Source organism: Rhinopithecus roxellana, chromosome 7 (genome assembly GCF_007565055.1).
Source record: "Rhinopithecus roxellana isolate Shanxi Qingling chromosome 7, ASM756505v1, whole genome shotgun sequence".
NCBI lineage: Eukaryota > Metazoa > Chordata > Mammalia > Primates > Cercopithecidae > Rhinopithecus > Rhinopithecus roxellana.
This window is the reverse complement of record NC_044555.1, coordinates 58430012-58453536: the sequence shown is the minus strand read 5'-3', so window position 1 is coordinate 58453536 and position 23525 is coordinate 58430012. Positions and strand designations below refer to the sequence as shown.

Here is a 23525-nt window from a genome sequence, read left to right as displayed (position 1 = left end):
CTTTGGTAGGTGCACCATGATGGGTGCCACAACCTTGACAGTACACAATTGTCAGGTTTTGAAGGAGTTGGCCACAGCTGAAACCACTGGAGGGTTCTAAACAGTGAGGCAACATGATCCACCTTATATCATAACAGGATCTCTCTGCCTCCCACACTGAGAACAGGCTGGAGAGAGCCAGGGCAGAAGCAGGGAGACTGGCATCCAGGCAGAGATGATGGCACGGGAGAGCTGGGTAGGGCTGGTGGAAGGGAGGAGAATCTATCTATCTTGAATCTGTCTTGAAGGTAGAGCCCAGGGTTTGCTGATGGGTCGGGCATGGCCCTGCACCTCCCCAGACCCTCTGGGACCCTGCAAGGAGTGGTCCTTTCTCCCATAATGCAGCTCTAGCTCATGCAGCATCCACAGGTCTACTGACCTGCCCCAAAGACAGAGCCCCACATGGGCGCCATTTTCCCAACATTTAATTAGGAAAAAACATTCCATGAACAAAGAAAAAATCTCATGCAACTAAGAGGAGAGAATGGGGGATCTGGGACCATGAGACAAGGTCAGATTCCTCAGAGGAGGCAGAAGACACGGAATAGTAAGGCACGGCCGCCGTGGCCCCTCAGGGCGGGCGCTGGACGGAGCGGGCGCTGAATGGGGCGGCTGAGTGAGTCGGAGCAGGTGCACACAACACTGAGGACGTTTGGCAGTAGGCTGAGGAGGAGGAGCATTCTGGGGCCCTTAGGCCTAAGTCAGGCCCTGGCACAAGCCTGGGTCCAATCCTCCAGATGCTCAGCAAGAAGAGGGCCCCAAGATGCTTGAGGGGGACCCTGTGGCCCAGTGTGGCACAGCCACAATTCTGAGGAAGCTTTGGAGACCTCACCCCAAGTGCCACTGGTACTGTGACCCCGCCTTGGAATGGGTGGGGTCAGCCATGGCAGGGGTGAGGTGCCAGAGGCCAGACCAAGGCTGATAATGCTACACAAAGGAGCCCAGACGGGTGGCAGGGCCCAGGACAGCTCAAGAACAGGCAGGTGAGTGAGACTGGCAACATCCCATGGGGGACACATATTTACAGATGGAGACGGAGGCGGAGTTTGATTCAATAAATAGGCAGAGGGATATAAATAGCAGGGAGAGCGGATCTGTCCCAACACCTGGGCACAGGGCAGGAGGGTGGGGGTATTGCTGCTGCTGGGATGGGGGCTCATCCTGTCACCCCTCCCCCTGCAGGGCCCAAAGCAAGGCACTAATGAAGGGGGCCTGGGTGTGCTGGGGGCATCCTGGCCAGGGTGACCTGCTCCACGATACCCAATCCAGGGCTCAGCCTGGGGACCCATGCTCGAGCCAGCCGCTCCCCTGGAGGGGAGGACGGCTCAGGACTGAGAAGCCCCTCCTCACCCATTCCACCGCCCTTAGCTGTCACTGGACACGAGGCTGATGATCTGCTCCAGTTTCTGCCGTATCTTATGCTTCCGACAAGAGGCATCTCGTTCCAGAGCCGTGAGAATCTGGGGGAGAGGAATCCCCTGGAGCTGGGCTCTGTAGGGGGTGCAGCTCCTGCCGTGCAAAGTCCCCACTTCCCAGCTGGGCTCCTCCCTCCCACATGCCTCACCCCTCCGTCCTCCCCCGCAGCCCCTGTACAAACCCACCAGCTCTCCTCAGCCCCAAATGCCCCTCGGACAACAGCACTTTCTCCTCCTCTCCACGGCTAGGGTGCGACCTGGACTCTGGACTTGCTGTGCTGGATTCCCCCTCCCATTACCTCCTAGCCCAAGCCTCCCTCACCAGGCCCGTGACCCTTGCCAGACCCCGTGAGCGTTCTGCAGGACACCATCCTTCACCAGCAGCAGCGCTGGAAGACAGAGCTGGCCACTGCCACTCCCTGACCTGTGAGGGGTCCTCACTGGCTCAGGTTGCCAGACTACACCAGGCGCTCTCGGGCATCCTCCCTGCTGGCTGCCGCGCCTCCCCTCCCCTCCCCTCCACTCTTTGTGTCCTGGGGCCCTGGGCTCAGTGCTTGGGCCGCTTCTCCCTCCACACCCACTTGCAGCTTCCCTGTGAGCTCATCCAGGCTCAGGGCTTGATGCCATCCAGAGGCTTGCAAATGTGTCCGGCCCAGACTCCATCCTAAAGTCCACACCTCTATGTCCTCCTGCCTCTGGCCATTTCTCATCACAAAGCCTGGCCCATCCCTTCCAGTGCTCAGGCCCTTTAACTTTTGCCCAGTGGCCACTTTGTACCCAGCCAGTGGCTTATCTCCTGGGTCCCTCAAATTCCAGCATCTACCTGTGATCCCAGAGAGCATCACCTGTGCCGGCCCCGGGCCCTGGTCGGGGAGAGACCGTGAACAATCTAAGAAATAGGCTCTGTGGCCGGGCGCGGTGGCTCAAGCCTGTAATCCCAGCACTTTGGGAGGCCGAGACGGGCGGATCACGAGGTCAGGAGATCGAGACCATCCTGGCTAACACGGTGAAACCCCGTCTCTACTAAAAATACAAAAACTAGCCGGGCGAGCTGGCGGGCGCCTGTAGTCCCAGCTACTCAGGAGGCTGAGGCAGGAGAATGGCGTAAACCCGGGAGGCGGAGCTTGCAGTGAGCTGAGATCTGGCCACTGCACTCCAGTCCGGGCGACAGAGCGAGACTCCGCCTCAAAAAAAAAAAAAAAAAAAAAAGAAATAGGCTCTGTGTCCCTTCTGTCCCCAACCCTCACCAACCCTCCTGTCTTTGTCACTGACTGCACCTTCAGGACCAAGTAACTGGGAGTCTGTGGGGATGACACACACCTCCTGGCGGTACTTGGTGACATAGAAATAGAGCTCGCTGAGTGCACTCAGGACATTGAAGTCGCTGGCATGGAGGCGGGACTGCTCCACCAGGTAAGCATCCATGTCCTGGTCGCTGATGGATGCCATCTTTGCAATGTCTCGATAATACCTGTTGGGACCCTGAGTATGTCACTCGGGCGATGTCACAAAAACTAGAACCCCTGCCCTCACTGCCCAGCCAGTCCCCGGGCTTTCTCCCTGTAGCTGGCCTGCCTCAGACAGGCAGCCCAGGGAGGGGCAGGCCCTGTCCTCTGCCACCCACAGCAGGGCAGAGCCCACCTCTCCACCCAGCTCTTGTAGTTGGGGATGTCCTTGGCATAGAGCAGTTTGTTGGAGGGCGAGTCCTTCCCCAGGCGGTGCTCAGATGTGGAGCAGGAGTCCATGAAGGTCTGGGCTACCACCGACAGGCAGGCGTCCGTGATGCTGTTCTTGTGGATGTCGAACACGAACTGCGGGTTCTTGATCACATTCACCCAGAAGCGCAGCGGCAGGCTGTGGACAACAGAGGGTCACGCCCCTGAGGCTCCCTAGTGAGCCCGGGGGGCCCCTCCCATGTGCACATCTCTTTCCTGTCGGGCCGGCTCACATCTTGTCCAGAGGTGGTGAGAGCAACACATTTAGGGTGAACGGCCTTTCCTCAAAGTCTCCACTGAACTTCTGTTCTCAGTAAGTCTCAACCCCCTCCGCAGCTTCTCCTGTCACTGCTCTCACCACCAGCATCTCTACCTGGTGCAAGACCCCAGAGCGCAAAGGCCCCGCCACCACCATCCCACCCACCCGGGCAGCCCAGCTCCAGGACCGGACGCAATGGGCCCCTTGGCTTGATGGCACTGTCAGTGTCAGCCCCAGGCCAGGCCTCATTCCCTCCTGCCTGGATGCTACTCCAGGCCCTGGGTCCCAGCAGAGCCACCAGCATCTTTCGCCCACCCATCTCCAGACAGATTGCTGGCAGCCCAGCACAGGGCGATACCAGTTGCTCTTCCAGGTGTGGCGCACGTCGGGGTCGCTGATCTGGCGCTGGTCGGCCTGCTCGTCCAGGAAGTCGAACATGTACTTGATGGCCAGGGGCAGGGCCGAGCCCCGGTGCGCTGTGCTGAACACTGTCTCAAAGAGGTCATCCACGAACTTCTGCAGTGTGCCCTGTGTGGGGCAGAGAGGTCACAGGCTATGAGGGAGCCAGGCTGGGATGTCCCCAGAGCAGGGCAGATGGAGGCAGAAAGGTTTGGCAAAGAGCGGGGCTTCCCTACAGGGCCAGTGGCCTCTCAGATAGACACGGCCTTGATCTAAGGCTCAGAGTTCCCATAGCAAAGACCCTAAGAAAGGCCCACGGGACCCAAATGATCCATGGTCCCCTCCCCTGTAAGGCCGGGACAACCTCTGGGCCAAGGCCAAGAAGAAGGCATCTAAGCATCTGTGCAGAGGCCAAGGTGGCGAGAGGCAGGCCCACACCTTGGTGGCCAGCAGCCGTGTCAGGTAGATCTCGGAGACCATCTTGCTGCCACGGTCCCCCTCGCGATGGTCGGCATGGTCGTGGTTTTTCACCAGGTGCCACAATTTGGTGCCCGTCTCTTGGTCAGGCGTGATCATGGGCGCCCGTGAGCGGAGGCTATCAGGGCTGCTGGCTGTGCGGAGCAAGCTCTCTGGAGCAGAGAATGCATGTGACCCTTAGGCCAACACCTGGCCCCTGCCCCACTCTCCCGGGAGCCCAGCAGCCTGTGGGGACCCATCTGCCCTCACTGGCTAACCCTCCATCTACACTCCACAGAATCGCAGACCTCCCAATGGCACTTAGGAGGGGGGTTCCCTGGGACGGCTTAAGCAGCCTTGAAGGGCACACGGCCACCATAGTGGAGACACCTACCGTAGCGGCTGAGGGAGCGCGTGAAGGTGAAGGAGTTGGCCATGTTATAGGCAGATACTTGTTTGGGCACCAGCGCTACCAAGGAACCATCTGTCACCTGCAGGCCCCAGAGACAGAGGAGGGCAGTGCAGGAAGCTGAGAAGCCAAGGAGCCCCCACCCACCCACACCCAGGATGGGAGCCCACGAGTCCAGGGAGAAGGGCAGGGGGAGCCAGGGCCACTGCTCCTGTGTCCTGCTACAGCTCAAGGCAGGGTCCTGGCTCCCAGGTGGCCCTGGGGGTGAACGGGCCCCAACCCCTCACCTGGTAGTGGGCCAGTGAGTTGAGCCTCTTCCAGTCACACTCGATCTTGGTGGTGACATCCTCATCCTGGAGGATGATGCGAGTCATGCGGCCCTGGCGCCACTCTGTGGGCCACAGGCAGCCCTTAAGATTATGCTGGAAGCCCCCAAGTCCCTGGCCCACTCCTCTTAGAGAACAGGGTTCAGGTGGGGAGTGGGAGAGCCCACGGAGGTCACACGGCACAGGAGGGTATGAGTAGGAGCCAGGAAGAGAGGGCGGGGACCTCACCCAGGTCCATGTCCTCAGCTTTGGGGCGCTGGGAGTACGGAATGCCCTTGTACACAGTGTCCAGCAGCTTATCTTTGGCCTGGGTGATGCTGTCACAGTTGAGAACCTTCACTGGGACTTGGGCACTGCCCTCATTCTCCGGACACACACAGTGCAGGGTCTGAGGGAAAAGCAGACCCCAGCATCAATCTAGGGTGAGGCCTCTCTCTGCGCCCGCACCTCTGGCCCGCCTGGCCCTGGGCTCACCAGTGTTTTGTAGTCGATCTGCTGCCGGATCAACTTGTCCTCGCTCAGGGAGTATCGCGCCTCGCCCGTGATGGCATCGATTGGGCCCTTTTCCATCTGCTGCTTGATGGCGCAGTAAAGCAGGAAGAGAGGCTCCCCAGCACACTCCTGCAGCCAGGGACAGGTATACAGCTGGCTGCCTGCCTGACCATCAGCTGGTCCTCCGCCACCACCTCCCTGCCACCCACCCACCTGGCGCACCTTCAGAAACTTATGCAGCAGGAATGTGAACCAGTTGGTAAGCATCTTCTCAGCCACTGACTCTGTCCTAGGGCAAGAGAGGGGTGCTTGGGCCTGACAGAGGTGGGGCTTGGGCAGGGGGGAGGGCCAGGCAGGACAAGGGCGTGGCCTGGATAGAGTGAGGCAGGTACCTGCGTAGCAGCAGCTTGGGATGGTTCTTACTCTCGAGGTTTTTCTCGATGAGGTCAGCCAGCAGTTGCTTGAGCAGCCCCGTGGCATAGTCGAGCCGGCTCTGCAGGGCCACCATGGTGAGCGAGGCCACGGTGCCGCGGTCGCGCATGGAGAAGCTGCTCTGGGCTTCCAGCGTGTGGATGAAGGTAAGCACGAAGGCGCGGCTGTGCAGCAGCTGCCCGAAGAGGCGCAGAGCCTTCTCCATATTGGGTGGTGTCTGTGGGGAGCAGGAGGTCTCAGAGGGTGGGATCAGCCCTGAAGGGAACCGGTAGGGGCAGGCGAGGCAGAGGCTCACGTCCAGCTCCTTGAGCACCGGGTGGGCCTCGATGCCCGGGAAGAGCACGCGCACGGCATAGGTCCGGTAGTCCAGGAAGGGGATCTGCACCTCGTCCATGTGGTTAGTCAGTTCGTTGATGTCTGTCTGCAGCTCTGCAAAAGCTGGGGGGTGGAGAGAGGGAGTGAGTGGGCAGGAGGGAGGTCCCCAGCTTCCACACCACATCCCGCCCCGCCTCAGGCACCTTCCTTGCACTCCAGAGCCACGCGGGACTCCAGGTTGTCCATCTGCAGCTGCAGGCGCTTGAGGGTGCGGTCCGCGTCCTGAGTCTTGCGCTTGTAGGCCACCAGCACAGCTGTGATGGCCAGCAGCAGGAGCCCACCCCCCGCCGCCAGTCCCATCATGGCCGGTAGGGTCAGTGCCCGCTCTGCCGAGATGTGCAAGGTGCCCAGCCAGAACTCCAGGCCACCCACCAGCACCTGTGGGGACAGGCCTGAGGTGAGCTGACCACCATGTCCACCCTGGGCTGCCCAGGGGGTCTCCCCATCCCCACCTACCATGACAGGCTGCCGGCCAGTCTGGCTGGGTGAGTCGCACAGGAGTTGTGTGTCTGAGACAGTGAGCGCACACGGCTGGCCTCCTATCAGCACGGTGTAGTTGAGGCGGGAGCTGCCGGCTGCTGCGGGAATCAGGTTCTTGCCCTGGGGATGGAGGACAGCGTCAGCCCAGGGCTCTCCACTTTCCCGCCCCTCCCCACTCCCACCCCGCCTGCACCTTCAGCACCACGTGGGAGCCCGGTTTGACGTCCAGCACACCAGAGGGCCCCAGCGGCTCAAAGCTGGGGTCAGGGTAGTAGGTAAAGGAGGAGCGGTTGAGGGAGCGGGCGGTTTGCACGTGGTCCAGCAGGAAACCAAACTCATCAGGGTGCTCGCCTTGCGCCCGAGGCTGGGGCTGCCCAAGAAAGATGCCGGGGGCCTTACACAGCATGGCAGTGTCGTTGATCACCTGACATGTCTGTGGGGACAAAGGTGGACAGCCAGGCACGTGAAGCCATGGGCTGCAGGGTCGGGTGGGGCGGGGCAGCTGGTACTCACGTTGGTGGTCTCGATGCCGCGGTACTTGGCACGAACCCGGGGCTCCTGGACCGTCAGCAGGTGTGTCCCACTCACAGTGATGGCGGTGCTTCCGCTAGGGACAGGGCAGGGGCCTCAGGCTCCCTCCTCCAGTGCACCCACCCAGCCCTGGAGAGTGCTCGAGGCTGCCGTGGCAGCCCAGGCCTTCCCTGACCCTGGATCACCTAGTGAGTGGTGGGTACTGTGCGGCCAGGACAGCTCTACCTCCTCTACCAATGAGGGCCCTGGCTCCAGGAGGGGCCCCACTGGAGCTCAGAGACCACCGAGTCCCTGAGCCCTCTGGACACTGCCGGGCTCCCCAGTCCCCCAGGGTCTTACTTGATGATGCTCCAGGTGGGCTCAAGGCGGGTGACGGTCGGGTCCTGAGTGTAGGTGTAGATGACCCCGGGGCTGGAGATGTTAGCCCGGTCAATGGCAAGTGTGATGGGGGCCTGGCTGGGGCCCAGGGTGGAGACGGGTGAGATGCACACGATCGCCTTGGCATCTCTCCTACATTGGCAAGTGGGGTGCTTGGAGTGGGTGGCCCAGGGCCTTCCACCCCCCGTCCCCACGGCCCCCGACACAATGCCCAACCCAAAGCTGTCAGGGCCCCAGCCCACCTTACGAACTGGCACTCGCTGTCCCTCACAGTCACTGTGACCCTGCTGCCAGCATCCAGAGAGCTGCCTGAGATGGTGAGCCGTGTGCCCCCTGACGCCGGGCCACGGCTGGGACTCACTTGGTCAAATGTTGGGGTCTGCGGGAGAAGCTGCCCTGAAGGGAGGAGCCAGGCCGGGCTGCTCCACATGCCCCTTGCGGGAGAGAGAAGGGACAGGAAGGGGGAGGGCCAGCAGCCACGCACCACAAAGCTGTAGAGTTGCTCCGACTGTGTGCGGAAGTCAGCTGAACAATCACCCACGCACAGCTCCACGGGCCCCGGCGGCGGGCTGGGCACCAGCGACTCCTCCATCTCACACACGATCCTAGGGCTCAGAGAGCGTCAGGGCCGGCCAGGCCACACACAGCCCGGGCACCCACACAGCCGCACTCACCTCTCAGCACTGATGTACTCAGCCGGGATAGAGTTGCAACGCACACCAGCCACCCGCAGGCCCACCTCTCGGGACAAGAGGCCCAGGTTCTCACCCATGATGGTGACCCGGGTGCCTCCTTCCTTAGGCCCCACAAGAGGGTGGATCTGTGGAGCAGGATGAGCAGTGAGAGGGTTGGCTCAGGCTCCCAGGGGCCCTGTTGGCAGTGGGCAGGGGTGGTTAGGGAGGCTGACCTGCGTGATGTGGGGGTGGCTGCACCGGGTGCCCTTCTGGCTCAGGTGCATCCAGTTGGTCTTTGGGGCTGGGCAGTGGGTCCGTAGCTGGCACCTGTGCTCTGAGATGCACCAGCCACAGTTGAAGCGGGGATCAGCCTTGAGGCAGAGGCCACAGCTAGGCCGCTGCGCCCAGCACTTGTACAGGAGGGCTGCAGGCACAGAAGGCACTGCTAACGGAGCAGGCAGCCGCAGAAAAGTGGCAAGTGGGGAGCACTAGGGCCCCCAGACCCGACCCCAGCAGTGCTGATTGCCTGTGCTGCCCTTTACCTCGGAAGCTGGGAGGCTTGTCTATGGGGAAGTCTCCATCCCAGACCACAGAAAAGTCCAGCTCGGTGTCACCATGCTCATCACCTTCATAGGAGTACTAGAGGAAAAGAACCCATGGGACCCCAGATAAGATGTGCAGAATCCCCCCCACCAAGATTTTTGCCAGCTGTCCCCTTCCTCCAGGTACAGGAATCCCTAGCAGGAGACTCAGAGAGTTCCCTGCCAGGGAGCTGGGCATAGACAAGAACGATCCGCACCATGCCACAGCCCAGACCCCGAAGGGAGGCAGCGGGCAGGACCTCACCGAGGCATTCTGGCACTGCACACTGCTGCTGTTGAAGCGCACGGCAGGCACCCGCTGCTGCCGCCCCTGCACCCGCACCACGCACTCATAGTTTTTCTGGCCCGACTGCGGCTGAGGTAGGTTCTTAGCCCGCAAGGTAAGAGGCTGCATGACCCCAACGGGGATCAGGAGGTCCCCACTGGGCAGGATCTCAGGGCAGCCCTGGGGAGAAAACACCTGTCAGCTGCACACAAGGCCACCCTTCTCCAGGCCTAGCCCAGAGAAGGCTCAAAGAAACTGAGAACACAGAAGCCAGTGACCCGCCCGCACCGCAGAGCCCAGCCCCTCACACGCGGCGCCCGCCTCACCTCAGGGCTGTGGACCCTGCCCTCCTGGAAGGAGCACTCATGGGGGCGGCTGGTACAAGCGTGGCGGTACTTACACCAGTGGCAGGGGTAGGGGCTGCCAACACAGGACATGCACCTGGGGGGGAAGTGGCTTCAGAAATAACAGAGGAGGCTGCACTGCCCCTCACTGCTCCCCAACAGGACACATCGGGAACCGAAGGAAGAAGGCAGCCATATCAGGGGACAGAGAGATATGGGGATGTCAGGGGCTATCAGCACCTGACAGTTAGCCCCTGATGCCCCAGAAACAGTTGCCCTGCAGGTGTCGCCTGTCCCAGAAGTTCCCTCTATCCCCAGGGGTAGGGGTGGGTGCTGGGCCAGGTACTCACGACTGGAGGACGCTGCAATTGTAGAAGACAAAGTCAGCACCGGCGAACCTCACGCCTGTCTCCTTGGAGAGAAGCTGCAGCCGCACGGTGCGGGTGGCCCCTGCAGCAGTCCCGGGGTGGCCATGAACTCTCTGGGGGCAGGGAGAGGCCTCACCCTGCCCCACCCTGGGCAGCCCCAACCCACTGACCATGCCCTCTGGTAAGAGCTCGGAGCTCCTGGAGGGAGGGTGAGGGGCAGAGCAGTTCACCGGAGGGCAGCAGGATCGCCTCACTCTCCGCCACCTCCTCGAAGGTGCAGCTCACGCCTGCACTGAGGTCCGGCACATTATGCAGGGCGACGGTCAGCTGGGGGAAGCAGAGGGCTCAGGGCAGGGCGCACTCCCAGCACATGTGTGCACACCCAGCCCGGCACCCCCAAGCTGCTCACCTGCACCCCAGGCGACATCACTGACACATTGTTGGGCCGGACCCGCACCTGGACACACTTGCTCAGTTCCTCAGCAAAGCCGTGCGGGGCAGAGGCGCCCGGACAGGCCCCTTCGCGGCAGCACCTGCACGAGGTCGGGCCAGAGCCGGTCCCGCCACTGCCCTGAGAGGGCCCAGGCCTGTCCAGCTCACAGTGCCAGGCAACAGCGAGCCTTGGCCTCGTCCCCGGGGGCCTGAGGGACGTCACTCGGGGTGGAGGTTCCGCTCATTAGCTGGAGAAAGTGGAGGAGGGCAGGGGAGGCCGCAAGGGCACGGCTGGGTGTGGCTGGCTCCCCCTGGCTAGTGGGGCCCTCCAACTCCCCAAGCAGGGGCCCCCGCCCTCACCTGTGCTGCAGCACACACCAACCACAGTGTGGGTCCCCGGAGCCCAGGCAGGCCGTGCAGCTCGGGTACTGCTCACAGGTCTCCACTGGAAGCTGGCTCACCTGGGGACAGCCACATCAGCACCCAGCCCGCCCCCACCCCACCACCCACCGCCACCCATCACAGGCCCACCTGCTTCTCACTCAGGAGATAGATGTGCTGGTGGTCTGGGCTGAAGAGCAGGTCTCGGAGGATGGGGCTGCCATCCACCACGGGGACCGTCTCATACAGGTGGGCATCCAGGGAGCCATCAACCCGCACCTGAGCCACAAGACCAGCCTGATGCCACCACAGCCTCCTGCACCTGGGACATTGTCTTCTCCGGCCAGAGACTTTGGAGGTTGTGGCTGAGGTGAAGTCAGGGCCTGGTGGGGTTCAGCACTCACACCCACAGCCCTGAGGCCAGAAAAAAGAGGGTGCAGATGCCAGAAAATGCCCTCAGCAGACAGGAGGACAGAGTGATTCATGTTGCCCAGGGTCAGGGGATTCAGGGGAGGGGAAGAGCTAGAGGATGGCACTGATTACGGGAAAGAGGTAGTGGCGATGGCTGCACAGCTCTGCAGATCCACAGAAACCCACTCAACTGTGCACTTTAATCGGGTGAATTGGATGGTGCGTGTTCAACAAAAGCTGCTACAAAGAACAAGAGGGTCCCAGGAACAGAGCAAGTGGGCCAGGAGAGCTCAGCATCCTTCTCCACAAACCCTTCCCTACGCCCCCAGACCGACTCTTGCCCTCCTGGGGGATGGCACTGCATCTATGAGGCAAGCAGGATGAGAGCACTGCAGTCCCCCAACTCCTACCTATTCAGAATGTACCTGAGTGCCCAGTTCACCTCCCCCTTCATGCCAAGCTACCCCCAGATCCCCAGTGGAAGCAGCCACAGCCGCAGGTCCCATGAGGGAAAGAACAGTGGGGCGGGTGCATGGATCTGGAAAGCCCTCTCTGGGAAAGTGACATTTTGGGTGGGAGGAGAAGGATGGGAAGTAGTGAGCCAAGGAGAGGGCAGGGACGAGCGGGTCCATCCACGGGATGGGGAGGTTCAAGGGGCAGGGCATTTGCTCTCTGATTCATTTAACAAAGGACCCAGCAATGACGGCTCAGCCCCAGCCCTGCTCTCGTGGCAGGGAGACCCCACAATAGGTCTGTTCTCTGTCCCCAGAGCCACAGGAAGCTGGCAATTCAGTCCACAGTGGGAACTGGCAACGGTGAGGGTGGGTGGCCGAGGGGCCACCCGAGGAGCAGGGCCAGGCTCCTGGGACCCAGCCAGGGAAATCTCCCTCCCTGCACCAGCCATGTCCTCTCTTGTCCTATCCTCAGGGGTCTCCTGTGTGTTCCCACCACCAGCCTTGTCCCATATCTGAGACTGTCCCCACCCCCACATGCCCAGGGCTCTGGGGGCCACCTTCTTCAGGCTGCCGCTGCGCGTGCCAATGAAGACCACAGAGTGCCGGCGGTAGGTGTAAGCGGCCACACTGGCCATGCCATCGGTGCTGTCGGCCAGCAGGGGCAGCCCCTCGATCACGTGCAGGCCTCCCAGAGGCTGGTTCAACACCAGCCCGCAGAAGTTGCCGTTGATCTGCATGGGCTGGTGAAACAGAGGAGGGACCCGTGAGAGTCAGAGCTCCCCGGTGCAAGCACACAGCAGTCAGATGGAGGCTGGCAGTTCCTGTGTCCCAGAAGAGAACGGGATCTAGAACCCGGTCCCCTCCAGCCAGGCCTGACTGCTCGCCCTAGGGTGCTCCAGAAAATTGGCGGCTACGGAGGGAGACAGAGGAGGGACAGCAGGGAGGGAGGAGCGAAGCCTGGGCCCACAGGACACTCGCTGGCTCAAGACAAGGGGCATCCAGGAGACAAGAGCAAGGAGGAATGAGCTAGGAACGGAAGCAGAAGTGGGGCACTGGGCAGGCCAGAGACAGGGAAGGAGAGGGCAGGGACCCCTGGAAGGGAGAAACAGGTGGGAGGGCAAAGGTGCCACTTCCAGGGCCATGGCAAAGCCTGGGACAGGATGACTGGCCGTGAGCCCAGGCCAGGCACAGCAGACCTGGGACAGGGCAGAGAACCAATGTGGGGTGACGAGGGGCTCACAGTGTTGATGCAGGGCAGCTCCTTGTTCAGCAGCCAGGGCAGGGCCAGAGTGCCCTCGCCGCGATAGCAGGACTGGATACGGCGCCGGATATGGGCATTGATGTTGCTGAGAGTGAAGAGGCAGAGGATGGTCTGCCGGGGTGGGCTGGCTCGGTTCTTCTGGCCCTGAGAGAAGATGGTGAAGAGGACGTCCTCGTCAGCCGGCACGCCCAGGGCCTGGGCCAGCAGCAGGCCAGGCTTGGCCAGGTGGGCGCTCTGCACTAAGCGGTACTCCACGCCACGCCAGGAGCAGCCGATAGGGAATTCCACATATGAGTAGAACTCTGAGTCCCCAGCGCACATGCGCACGATCTTGGACGTGAAGAATTTCTCCCCCGCTGTGTCCAGCAGCGTCTGCTGGGTGTCCAGCTGCAGCGTCAGGAAGTACACGAAGGAGGCGCTGACGAAGCCGTAGATGTAGTAGATGTCAAAGGCAGGGTACAAGGACAGCGTGTCCGAGGGAATCTTGATCTGGGAGGAGACAAACTCATCCTGGTACACCTGGGGAGCAGGGGGAGAAGACAGCATTGGGTGAGGCCCTGTGCCAACATCGCGGGCCACTGCCAGCTTCCCTCTGCATCCCCCTCCCGCCCAGAAGATCACAGAGGCCCAGGCCAGAAAGGCTGCATAGGGCAGGGTGATCAGCCTCCCCGCACATAGGGGACCCCCACAGCCTGGGCTCAGGCTGTCGTCCCACCCTCTGCAACCTGTCTGCATCCCAGACACTGAGGAGCCAAAAAGTCCCCTCTCAGAACAGGACTCTTCTGGGAGGCAGAGCCAGGACTTGGTGGAGGAAGGAGGGAAGGAAGGCTCACGCACGAGACTGAACATGTCCACGCTGTCTTCATCACTGATGAGCTTGCGGGAGCTCAAGGTGGGGAAATACTCCGACTTGCCGTCGACAGCAGTGCCCACGAACAGCTTGCTGGGCCCCTGGCCCTGCTCCACAATGACACCAGCCATGGAGTCGGGCTCCTGGGCCCCTGACAGGTAGTGCTCCTTGCGGTGGTGCGGCTCACCCAGCTTGAAGAGGTCGTCCACACGCAGGAACTGGCAGATGCCCTGCCAGATGCTGCCGCAGGCCACCAGGCGGCGGGCCGCATAGTCTATGAGCAGCAGCTTATTGATGTTGTCCACGGGGGCCAGGCGGTGGGCACACACGCGCATGCTGGGGGGTGGGTAGCAGCGAGCGTTGTCCTCGACAGGCCCCGTGACATGGGCCCGCAGCTCAGTCAGGTTGGGGGCCAGCTTAAAGACTCGGTTCACTGCACCCACGAACACCTCTCCAGTCATCCGGTGCACAGCCAAGTGGGTAAGCGTGGTATCTGTCACCACAAAGGCACGGAAGGGCCTGTTGCCCAGGGCCCCCCCCACGACAAGGAACAGCAGCAGGAGGAGGCAGACAGAGGGCATGGCCGACAGCCGTGCCTGGGGACAGGCCTGGGGAGAGACGGTGTGTGGGAGTCAGAGGCCTCGAGCCACAGAGGGCCGGGCCATTCACCCACCACCCCGCCAAAGCCCCAGATGGCCACCGCGACAGGGAGAGAGGAGGGGCCTCCGCCAGGGCGCATGAGTGAGCAGCTAGTGAGGGCAGGCTTGGGGGCCATCAATCGTCCCTCAGCCCCCGTGCTGGAAAGGAGCCAGGAGGCCTCGCCTCAGCTGGGCCACACCCAAGGGGGCAGCAGAGCAGATGCTGGGAAAGGCCAGGCAGGAGACCCTCTGGAACTGAGACCCCAGATGCCACACCTCAGAGCCCAGGGCAACCAACAGCAAAGAACAGCAAGCCCCAGGCCTCTGGGCTGCCCCCAACGCCTGAGCTGAGGGGAGAGGGAGGCAGGGACAGAACAATTGCAAGCTGAGAAAGAGGGGCAGGGGCAGGAACACCACCCGGAGCGGCACTGCCACCAGGAGCCCTGGGATAGAGGTCTAGGGAATGGAGGCCTGATGGAGGATCCAGAACCACCATGTCCCCTGAAGGGGCCCCAGCTGCCTCCCTGACAAGGGCCTCAGCTGGCTGTCCAGGAGCCCGCTGTCTGGCGTCCCGGATGCAACACAAAGCCGAGTCGCGCCTGCCCCCTCAGCCACGCACCCAGACACACATTATAAGTCAAGCTCTGCTCATGCACAGCCTGCGCGGCTCCCCCTCCAGACCCAGAGGTTCACTGGGGAAGGGAATGTACAGGAGGCCCTACTTGCTGTTCGGAGTCCCAGGAGCCTTACAAAAGGAGGAGCAATGTCCCCAGATACAGTCAAGGCCTTGGGGAGACAGGGCAGGAGCCACAGGGACAGTGCTGGGACTGGCACTTAGCCCCCAGGCCACACCCAGCCAGCCCCAGGCTGCTAAGACAGCAGAGCAGTGTCTTGGCAGCCAACAGGGCAGGGCTCAGCGCTACCCTCTCAGTGCCAGAGCCCCCGGGGGCAGATAGGAGGTACCCAGCTTGAGGGGGGGGTGTGGGGGGGCGGTGCAGGGAACCAAACCAAGGAAGCACAGGAGAGAAAAAGGTAAAAAAAAATGCATTTGCCAGAACAAGGAGCAGGCCCAGCTTGAAACTGCAAAGTTTCAGCTCCGATTGATCACCTCTCCAGGGCTCTTTTGTCAGCTGGACCCTCATGCAACAGCCGGAGAAGAAAGGAAGACCAAAGAAAAGAGAGGCCACATCCTGTCCTCACCTCCTCTACACCCCGGGAACACAAGCCTAGGAACAGGCTGGGGACAGGTAGGGAGGGAGACCTGGGGAGGCAGAATTTCAGGCCCAGCCCCCACCTGTAAGTGGCAACCTCGGGCATCACAGGTACAGCTGGGCCAGCAGAGAGCCTGAGGACGGGGCAGCCCCACGCAGAGACGCGGGTCCAGCGGACGCCCCCCAACACCCCCCACTGTGCTGCTGGTCCAGTTTGCCCGGGCCCCATCAGGGCACCCCTCGGCGGACTCGCGGAGCCCTTAGCGGGAGGGAAGTACAGCGTTGATCCTCCGAGGGGCCGCTCCCCTGCGACAAAGGGTCCTCTTTGGGCAAGGGGCTGGTCTTGGGTTGGCGTCCCCACCACGCGGGGCACAAGGGGCCGGGCAGACCGGCGCCGACGGGCAGGGGTAGGGCCTGACCCCCACAGTCCGAGCCGGAGCCCCGGGCCCCAAGTTGGCTGGCCCCGCACGGACGGCGAAGATGACGGCCACCTACCTGTCCCTCCGCTGGCTCCGGGTGACCGCCCTCTGGCCACGTGGACGCGCCCCCGAGCCCCACCGCGACCCCGCTCGCGCGCCCCTTCGGCCTCGCCCCGCGCCCCGGGCCCCAGGCCCCACGCGCGCAGCCGCCGCCACCGCCCACACACTGGGCCGGCCCGGGGGCCGCCGCAGCCTTTTAAACCCGGACCGTACCACCGCGCGGGGCGGGAGCGCCCGGGGACGCCCGGCCGAGGGGCACGCAGCGGCAGGGGGCGCGAGCGGGGCCGCTGCTCCCCGCGGTCAGGGACCTCGCGCGCAGCCCCGATCCCCGCGACCTGCAGGGGGACCCGCCCGGCCAGCCGACCCCCTTCGCTCGATGGCCGCGTCCGCGGCGCGCGCCTCCCCCGCGCCCCGGCTCCCCGCCCCCCGCCTCGGGCGACCCCGGAACCCGCGCGCGCGCGCGCGCGCCACACCCCCTCGGGCCTGGGGCGCGCGCCCGCCTCGCCCCACCCTGGCGCTCGGAGACGCGCCTGGGGTCACCTGCCACCGGGGCGCGGCCTCGCTGGTCCCTGCCTCTCAGGTGCACCGCCGCCGAAGGACTCGCGCCCCTAGCTCAAGACATGCCCCCGACGGTCTCTAACCCGGAGGGCCTGCGGCGACAGCCGTCCAAACCAGCCCCTTCCCCGGCGATTCTGAACCCGGGCCTTTCTTCCTTCCCTTGCTTTATTTTTCCTTTTTTTTTTTTTTTGTTTTGTTTTGACACAGGGTCTCGCTCTGTCACCCGGGCTGGAGTGCAGTGGTGAGATCATAGCTCACTGCAGCCTCGACCGCCCCAGGCTCAAACGATGCTCCCGCCTCAGCCTCCCAAAGTGCTGGGACTACAGGTGTGAGCCACCGTGTCCCGCTAAGGTTTTCCTTTTCATTTCCCTGATGACTAATGATGTTTAGCATCTTTTCATGTGCTTGTTGGCCTTTTGTATATGATCTCTGAAGAAATATCTATCCAACTCCTTTGCCCATTTTTATTAACCATATATATGTATGTATAGATAGATAAGATAGATTTTTTCCCCCTAAATTGAGGTCTCCCTTTATCACCCAGGCTGCAGTGTAGCGGCACTGGATCATGGCTCACTGCAGCCTCGACTTCCTGGGCTCAAGGGATCCTCCTGCCTCAGCCTCCCAGGTAGCTGGGACCACAGGCAAGCGCCACCACACCTGGCTAACTTTTCATATTTTTGTAGAGAAAGACAGGGTCTTGCTACATTGCCCAGGGTAGTCTTGAACTCCTGGGCTTAAGCAATCCTCCTGCCTCAGGCTTCCAAAGTACTGGGATATGCTGGGTGTAGTGACTCGCCCGTAATCCCAGCATTTTGGAAGGCCAAAGTGGGCGGATCACCTGAGGTCAGGAGTCCAAGACCAGCCTGGCCAACATGGTGAAACCGCATCTCCACAAAAAATACAAAAATTAGCCGGACACGGTGTCATGTGCCTGTAGTCCCAGCTACTCAGGAGGCTGAGGCAGGAGACTCTCTTGAACCTGGGAGGGGGAGGTTGCAGTGAGCGAAGATCATGGCATTGCACTCCAGCCTGGGAGATAGAGCAAGACTCTGTCTTAAAAAAAAAAAAAAAAAAAAAAGTACTGAGATTATAGGCATGAGCCGCCGTGCTCGGCCCTCAACTGACTTTAAGTAAAAGAGATCACCCTTGATAATGCGTGTGGGCCTCATCCATTTAGTTGGATGGCTTTAAGAGCAAAACCCGAGGTTTCCTGGAGAAGCAGAAATTCTGCTTCAAGACTGTAACACAGGCCAGGCGCGGTGGCTCAGGCCTGTCATCCCAGCCCTTTGGGAGACCGAGGCAGGCAGATTACCTGAGTTCAGGAGTTCGAGACCAGCCTGGCCAACATGGTGAAACCCCGTCTCTACTAAAAATACAAAAATTAGCTGGGCATGGTGGCGGGCATCTGTAATCGCAGTTACTTGGGAGGCTGAGGCGGGGGGCAATCGCTTGAACCCAAGAGGCAGAGGTTGCAGTGAGCCGATATCATGCCATTGTACTCCAGCCTGGGCAACAAGAGTGAGACTCCATTTCAACAACAACAACAAGACTGTAACACAGAAATTCTCCAAGTTTCCAGCCTGTCCTACAAATTTCACACCAACTTGTCAGCCCCGACGATTGTGTGAACCAAATCCTTAAAATAAGCTGTGTGTGTGTCCTGTTGGTTCTGTTTCTCTGGAGAACCATGACTAATACAGATGTCTTTCCATTTATTTAGGTCTTCTTTAATTTCTTTCAATGATGTTTTGTAGTTTTCAGTGTACAAATCTCATGCTTCTTTTAAAAAATATTAATATTTTATTCTTTTTGCAGTGACCAGATCTCAGCTCACTGCAAGCTCTGCCTCCTGGGTTTTCGCCATTCTCTTGCCTCAGCCTCCCGAGTAGCTGGGACTACAGGCGCCCACCACCTCGCCCGGCTAGTTTTTTGTATTTTTTTTAGTAGAGACGGGGTTTCACCGTGTTAGCCAGGATGGTCTCGATCTCCTGACCTCGTGATCCGCCCGTCTCGGCCTCCCAAAGTGCTGGGATTACAGGCTTGAGCCACCATGCCCGGCCAAATGGAATTATTTTTTTAATTTCATTTTGGATTTTGTGTAGAAATACAATTGATTGGCCAGGTGTGGTGGCTCATGCCTGCAATCCAAGCACTTTGGGAGGCAGAGGTGGGCGGATCACTTGCCTGGCCAAGATGACGAAACCCCGTCTCTATTAAAAATACAAAAATTAGCCAGGCATGGCGGCAGGCATCTGTAATCCCAGTTACTTGGGAGGCTGAGGTGGGGGGGCAATCGCTTGAACCCAAGAGGCAGAGGTTGCAGTGAGCCGATATCATGCCATTGTACTCCAGCCTGGGCAACAGAGAGTAAGACTCTATCTCAAAAAAAAAAAAAAAAAATTGATTTTTGTATAATAATCTTTTTGGAGACAATGTCTCACTTTGTCACCCAGGCTGGAGTGCAGTGGCATGAACACCACTCACTATAGCCTCGCCTTCCCAGGCTCAAGCAATCTTCCCACCTCAGCCTCCCAAGTAGCTAGGACTACAGGAGCATGCCACCACGCCAGGCTAATTTTTGAAATTTTTGTAGACACAGGGTTTCACCATGTTGCCCAGGCTGGTCTCCACCTCCTGGGCTCAAGTGGTCCGCCCACCTCAGCCTCCCAAGTAGCTGGGACTACAGGTGTGTGCCACCATGCCCAGGTAATCTTTGTATTTTCTATAGACACAGAGTCTATGTTGCCCAGCTGGTCTCGAACTCCTGGGCTCAAATGATCCACCTGCCTAGGCCTCCCAAAGTGCTGGGATTACAGGCGTGAACCACCACGCCTGGCCTTAGTCCCATCTTTGTCATCTCATCCATTGGCTTGACCAGATGCACAGGTGTTACCCTTCGATTCCCTTGGCCATCTTTCTAGTTTCAGAGCATCAATCATGTCCTGTCTTGACAGCTCTGCAAGTTCTCACTCCATCCTCTCAAGCTCTCCTGTGAACTCCAGGCTCCAGGTTCATAGATCCAAATCTCTGCTTGGATCTCAACATACCATTTCCACAAGCGAAGCCTTCGTTGTTCACCCCAGACTTGCTTCTCTTTGCATGCCCCGCATCTTAGTAAAGGTTCTTCCTCTTGCTCAGGCCAAAGTCTTGGAGTTCTTGACTCCTCTCTTTCTCTCAAACACCATGTCCTATTCCTCAGCAAATCTTGTTGCCTCTCCCCCCAAAATCTATCCAGAAGCTGATCTTCTATTCCCACCCTGGTCCAAGCCACCAGTCTCTCATTAGGATGGCTGTGGTGGCCTCCTCACTGGACTCCCATGCTTGCCCTCCCCCAGTCCCTTTGCCACACTGCTACAAGAGTGACTGGAAAACTTAAGATTATGTCTTGCTCCTGGTAAAAGCCTCCAATCACTTCCTTTATAACACTGACTTCCAGAAGACCTTCTAACTATGACCTCAAACCCAGAAGGCATAGAAGACAAAAGAGTCCAACTAGCTAAACATAAACTTCTTGTGTCTAAAAAACACCATAAAATCAATGAAAAACGAGGAAAAGTATTTGCACTATTTAACATAAAGGGGTATTCTCCTTCATATATGGAAGGTACCTAGGATTCTACATATTATTTATTTATCTGAGACAGAGTCTCGCTCTGTCACCCAGGCTGGAGTACACTGGTGCGATCTCGGCTCACTGCAACCTCCGCCTCCTAGGTTCAAGCAATTGTCCTGCCTCAGCCTCCTGAGCAGCTGAGATTACAGGCGCCCGCCACCACGCCTGGCTAATTTTTGTATTTTTAGTAGAGACGGTGTTTCACCATGTTGGCCAGGCTGGTCTCGAACTCCTGACCTCAGGTAATCTGCCCACCTCGGCCTCCCAAAGTGCTGGGATTACAGGCATGAGCCACTGCACCCGACCGGTTTCTAGATAAAAAAGACCAACAAGAGGCCAAGGCAGGAGGATCACCTGAGCCCATGATTTCAAGATCAGCCTGGGCAACATAGTGGATCCTGTCTTTATTTAAAAAAAGAAAAAAAAAAAAATCCAAGAAGACCAACAATACAATTAATGGGCAAATGTCAGGAATAGACATTTTGCAGGAGAAATAAAATGCACATAGTTTTTAAACATGTGAAAAGATAAATACAAATTAAAAACCACACTAAGATCAAACAAAAACTTGTACGTGAATGTTCATAGCAGCATTATTTACAATAGCCAAAAGGTAGGAACACCTGAAATGCCCATCCATGGATGAATGGATAAACAAGATGTGGTGTACACAGACAACAGACTACGACTCAGTTAGTTATAAAAAGGAAGGAATTCTGACCATGTTACAGCATGGATGAACCTCAAAAACATGATACTAAGAAAAACAAGCCAGACACAAAAAGTCATGCATTGTATGATTCCATTGATGTGAAGCTTCCAGAACAGTCCAATCCATTGAGATGGTAGATTAGCAGTTGCCAGGGCCTGGGGAGCTGGGGAATGGGGAGAGACTGCTGAATAACCACCGGATCTCCTTTCGGGGATGAAAGTGTTCCAGTAGAGAGAGGCAATGGTCACACAACAATGCGATGTACCAAATGCCACCAAATTGTAAATTTTAAAATGGTTAATAGCTACTTTTCTGTTATGTGAATTTTTCCTCAGTTGAAAAAATTAAAAATACAAAGAAACAAAACCACACGCTGAGAAACCATGTCTCCATCTCAGCTTGGCATGCGCCTCCCTGCGGCGAGTGAGGGCACTGTGTGGGCAAGGCTGGGGGAGCTGGCCCTCATCCTGCCCGTGGGGCTGCCAAGTGGGCAGGCCCTAGGGAGTGGAGTTGGCCAATATCTGCCATGCCGACTCTGTAGCTGAAGAGAGAATGGGGAGGGTCTCTATGCACCCATGTGGAAAGATGCCAACTATTGGGATATATTGCTAATGGACGCTACGGTGTCGAACAGCATGCAAGTGCAATACCTTTCATGTGAGAAAGGTGAGGGCCAGGAGGGGCAGCCATAGGAGCTTGTCTTTGTCTAGAGAAAGAGGACAGGTAAGCAGGCACTGAAGAAAAGCACATCTCTGTTGGGGACATTGCAGGAACTGGCTTCCACACTGACATGGGAACCACCTGAATACATGGCTTCTGCTGGACAGTGAAGGTGAGGGAAAAGGGTAGCATCCAGCCCTGCCCCTCATCTTGGAGCTTCCTCCTTCCCCTTGTTCCAGCCCAGCTCACCCTTTTTTTTTTTTTTTTTTTGGGGATGGAGTTTCACTCTTGTCATCCAGGCTAGAATGTGGTAGCATGATCTCGGCTCACTGCAACATCCGCCTCCTGGGTTCAAGCGATTCTCCTGCTTCAGCCTCCTGAGTAGCTGAGATAACAGGCACCTGCCACCACACCCAGCTAATTTTTGTATCTTTAGTAGAGATGAGATTTCACCATGTTGGTCAGGCTGGTCTCGAACTCCTGACCTCAAGTGATCCACCCGCCTCAGCCTCCCAAAGTGCTGGGATTACAGGCGTGAGCCCCTGTGCCCAGCCTCCAGCTCACCTTTGACCCAGACTCGGTGTTCCCTCTGCCTGGAACGCTCCCTCCCGCATTGGAATGGCTGACTTCTTGTCATTTGGATGTCAGCTTAAATGTCCCCATGCTAGAAAGGCCAGTTCATCTTGTTCCTACATTTTGTTTTGGTCTTTTGTTTCCCTCTCTGTTGTCTAAACACACAGCCCCCAGGAACGAGGACCAGGTGAGCAAAGTAGGTGACCACCCCGATACACACTGATCCTTGGTGACCTTATCCAGTTCCGGAGCATCAAATAGCCTCCTCAGCCAAACACAGTGGCTCACACCTGCAATCCCAGCAATTTGGGAGGCTGAGGTGGCAGGATCACTTGAGCCCCGCAGTTCGAGACCAGCCTGGGCAACAGAGCTCTTAAGATCCCATATCTACAAAAAAATGTTTTTTAAATTCTGTTCCAATTTTCATGTACATAAAAATAGCTGGGTGTGGTGGTGCACACCTGTAGTCCCAGCTACTCAGGAGGCTGAGGCGGGATGATCACTTGAGCCCAGGAGGTGGGGGCTGCAGTGAGCTGAGATCTCGCCACTGCACTCCAGCCTGGGAGACAGAGCAAGACCCTGTCTCCAAAAAAAAAGGAAAGAAAGAAAAAGTACATTACTCTACCCTCATCTCTATTCCTAGTGGTGCCAGATGGCTACTTCCCAGCCACGCTGAATGAGACACTGGGCCTCTGCACTGTCGGGCGCCATCAGATCTCCACATTTGCCAGGAAGGGGAGGCCAGACCCAGGACTGAGGTGCTCCTGACCAGTGAGGGGCTATCCCCTGTCCTTTCTTCTTGGCTTCAGGCCAGGGGAGGAAACAGGGAGCTGTTTGCTGGCCTTTCTCAGCCTCCTGGAGCCAGGCCTGCCTGCCTCAGCTTCGCCAAGTGGAACCTGGGGAACCAGCTGCTGAGGTGGCAGAGTAGGGGTCCTGGACCCATCCCCGATCTGGATCCTGCCCCAAGGGCTGTCTGAGCAGGGCTAGCTAGGGCAGGGCAGGCAAGTATGGAGCGCAGGGCACCACAGCAGACCTACTGTGCTGGGACGGCCCAGAGCAAGGAAGGCAGGGGTGGCCACAGGACGGCCACGTCCCCTACAGGAAACTCAAGAGGAGCCCAAGGGCCTGGGAAAGAGGCCTGGGGAGGAAGCCCCTTCCCACCCACCAGAGTCACCACCGCCCAAGGACAGGTGCCCACGGTCAAGAAGCAGTGCCACAAAGACACCTCAGATCCCCAGGCCCGCATGACACATCCAGAACAGGCCAATCCATGGAGACAGAAAGCAGATGAGAGCCTTGGGGGGGATGTGAAGCGGGGAGCCTGCTCAT

General features: G+C 59.0%; 1 protein-coding gene across 2 annotated transcripts; it reads right to left on the bottom strand.

Moving 5' to 3' along the window:
• Positions 1-449: 449 nt before the first annotated feature.
• Positions 450-16239, bottom strand: PLXNA3 (plexin A3). 2 transcript variants are annotated; one of them, XM_010369210.2, is made up of 33 exons: positions 16094-16239; positions 13737-14357; positions 12879-13418; positions 12196-12378; positions 10923-11051; positions 10752-10852; positions 10369-10492; positions 10130-10286; positions 9942-10041; positions 9574-9688; positions 9227-9427; positions 8923-9019; positions 8614-8804; positions 8381-8526; positions 8191-8311; positions 7949-8085; positions 7668-7838; positions 7311-7404; positions 6991-7230; positions 6774-6917; positions 6461-6695; positions 6238-6380; positions 5903-6159; positions 5733-5799; positions 5493-5639; positions 5247-5406; positions 4980-5083; positions 4678-4774; positions 4266-4456; positions 3787-3956; positions 3096-3308; positions 2775-2925; positions 450-1499 (listed from the first exon to the last, which is right to left on the bottom strand). In XM_010369210.2, exons 2-33 carry the CDS (start codon positions 14328-14330, stop codon positions 1404-1406), a joined length of 5616 nt encoding a protein of 1871 aa, XP_010367512.1. In that variant the 5' UTR covers positions 14331-14357; positions 16094-16239; the 3' UTR covers positions 450-1403. The 2 variants fall into 2 exon arrangements, with proteins under 2 accessions (XP_010367512.1, XP_030790348.1); XM_030934488.1 differs by lacking the exon at positions 16094-16239 and having other exon boundaries at positions 13733-13888.
• Between the last annotated feature and the right edge of the window lie 7286 nt (positions 16240-23525).

What these genes read in the sequence shown, in the direction of transcription:
- PLXNA3 (XM_010369210.2), bottom strand. Translation starts at nt 14,330, where the DNA reads ATGCCCTCTGTCTGCCTCCTCCTGCTGCTGTTCCTTGTCGTGGGGGGG. An exon ending in AGCTCTTACCAGAGGGCATG is followed by an intron (nt 10,042 to 10,129) that starts GTCAGTGGGTTG and finishes GGACTGCTGCAG; the next exon opens with GGGCCACCCGCACCGTGCGG. An exon ending in GCAGGGTCCACAGCCCTGAG is followed by an intron (nt 9,428 to 9,573) that starts GTGAGGCGGGCG and finishes TTTTCTCCCCAG; the next exon opens with GGCTGCCCTGAGATCCTGCC.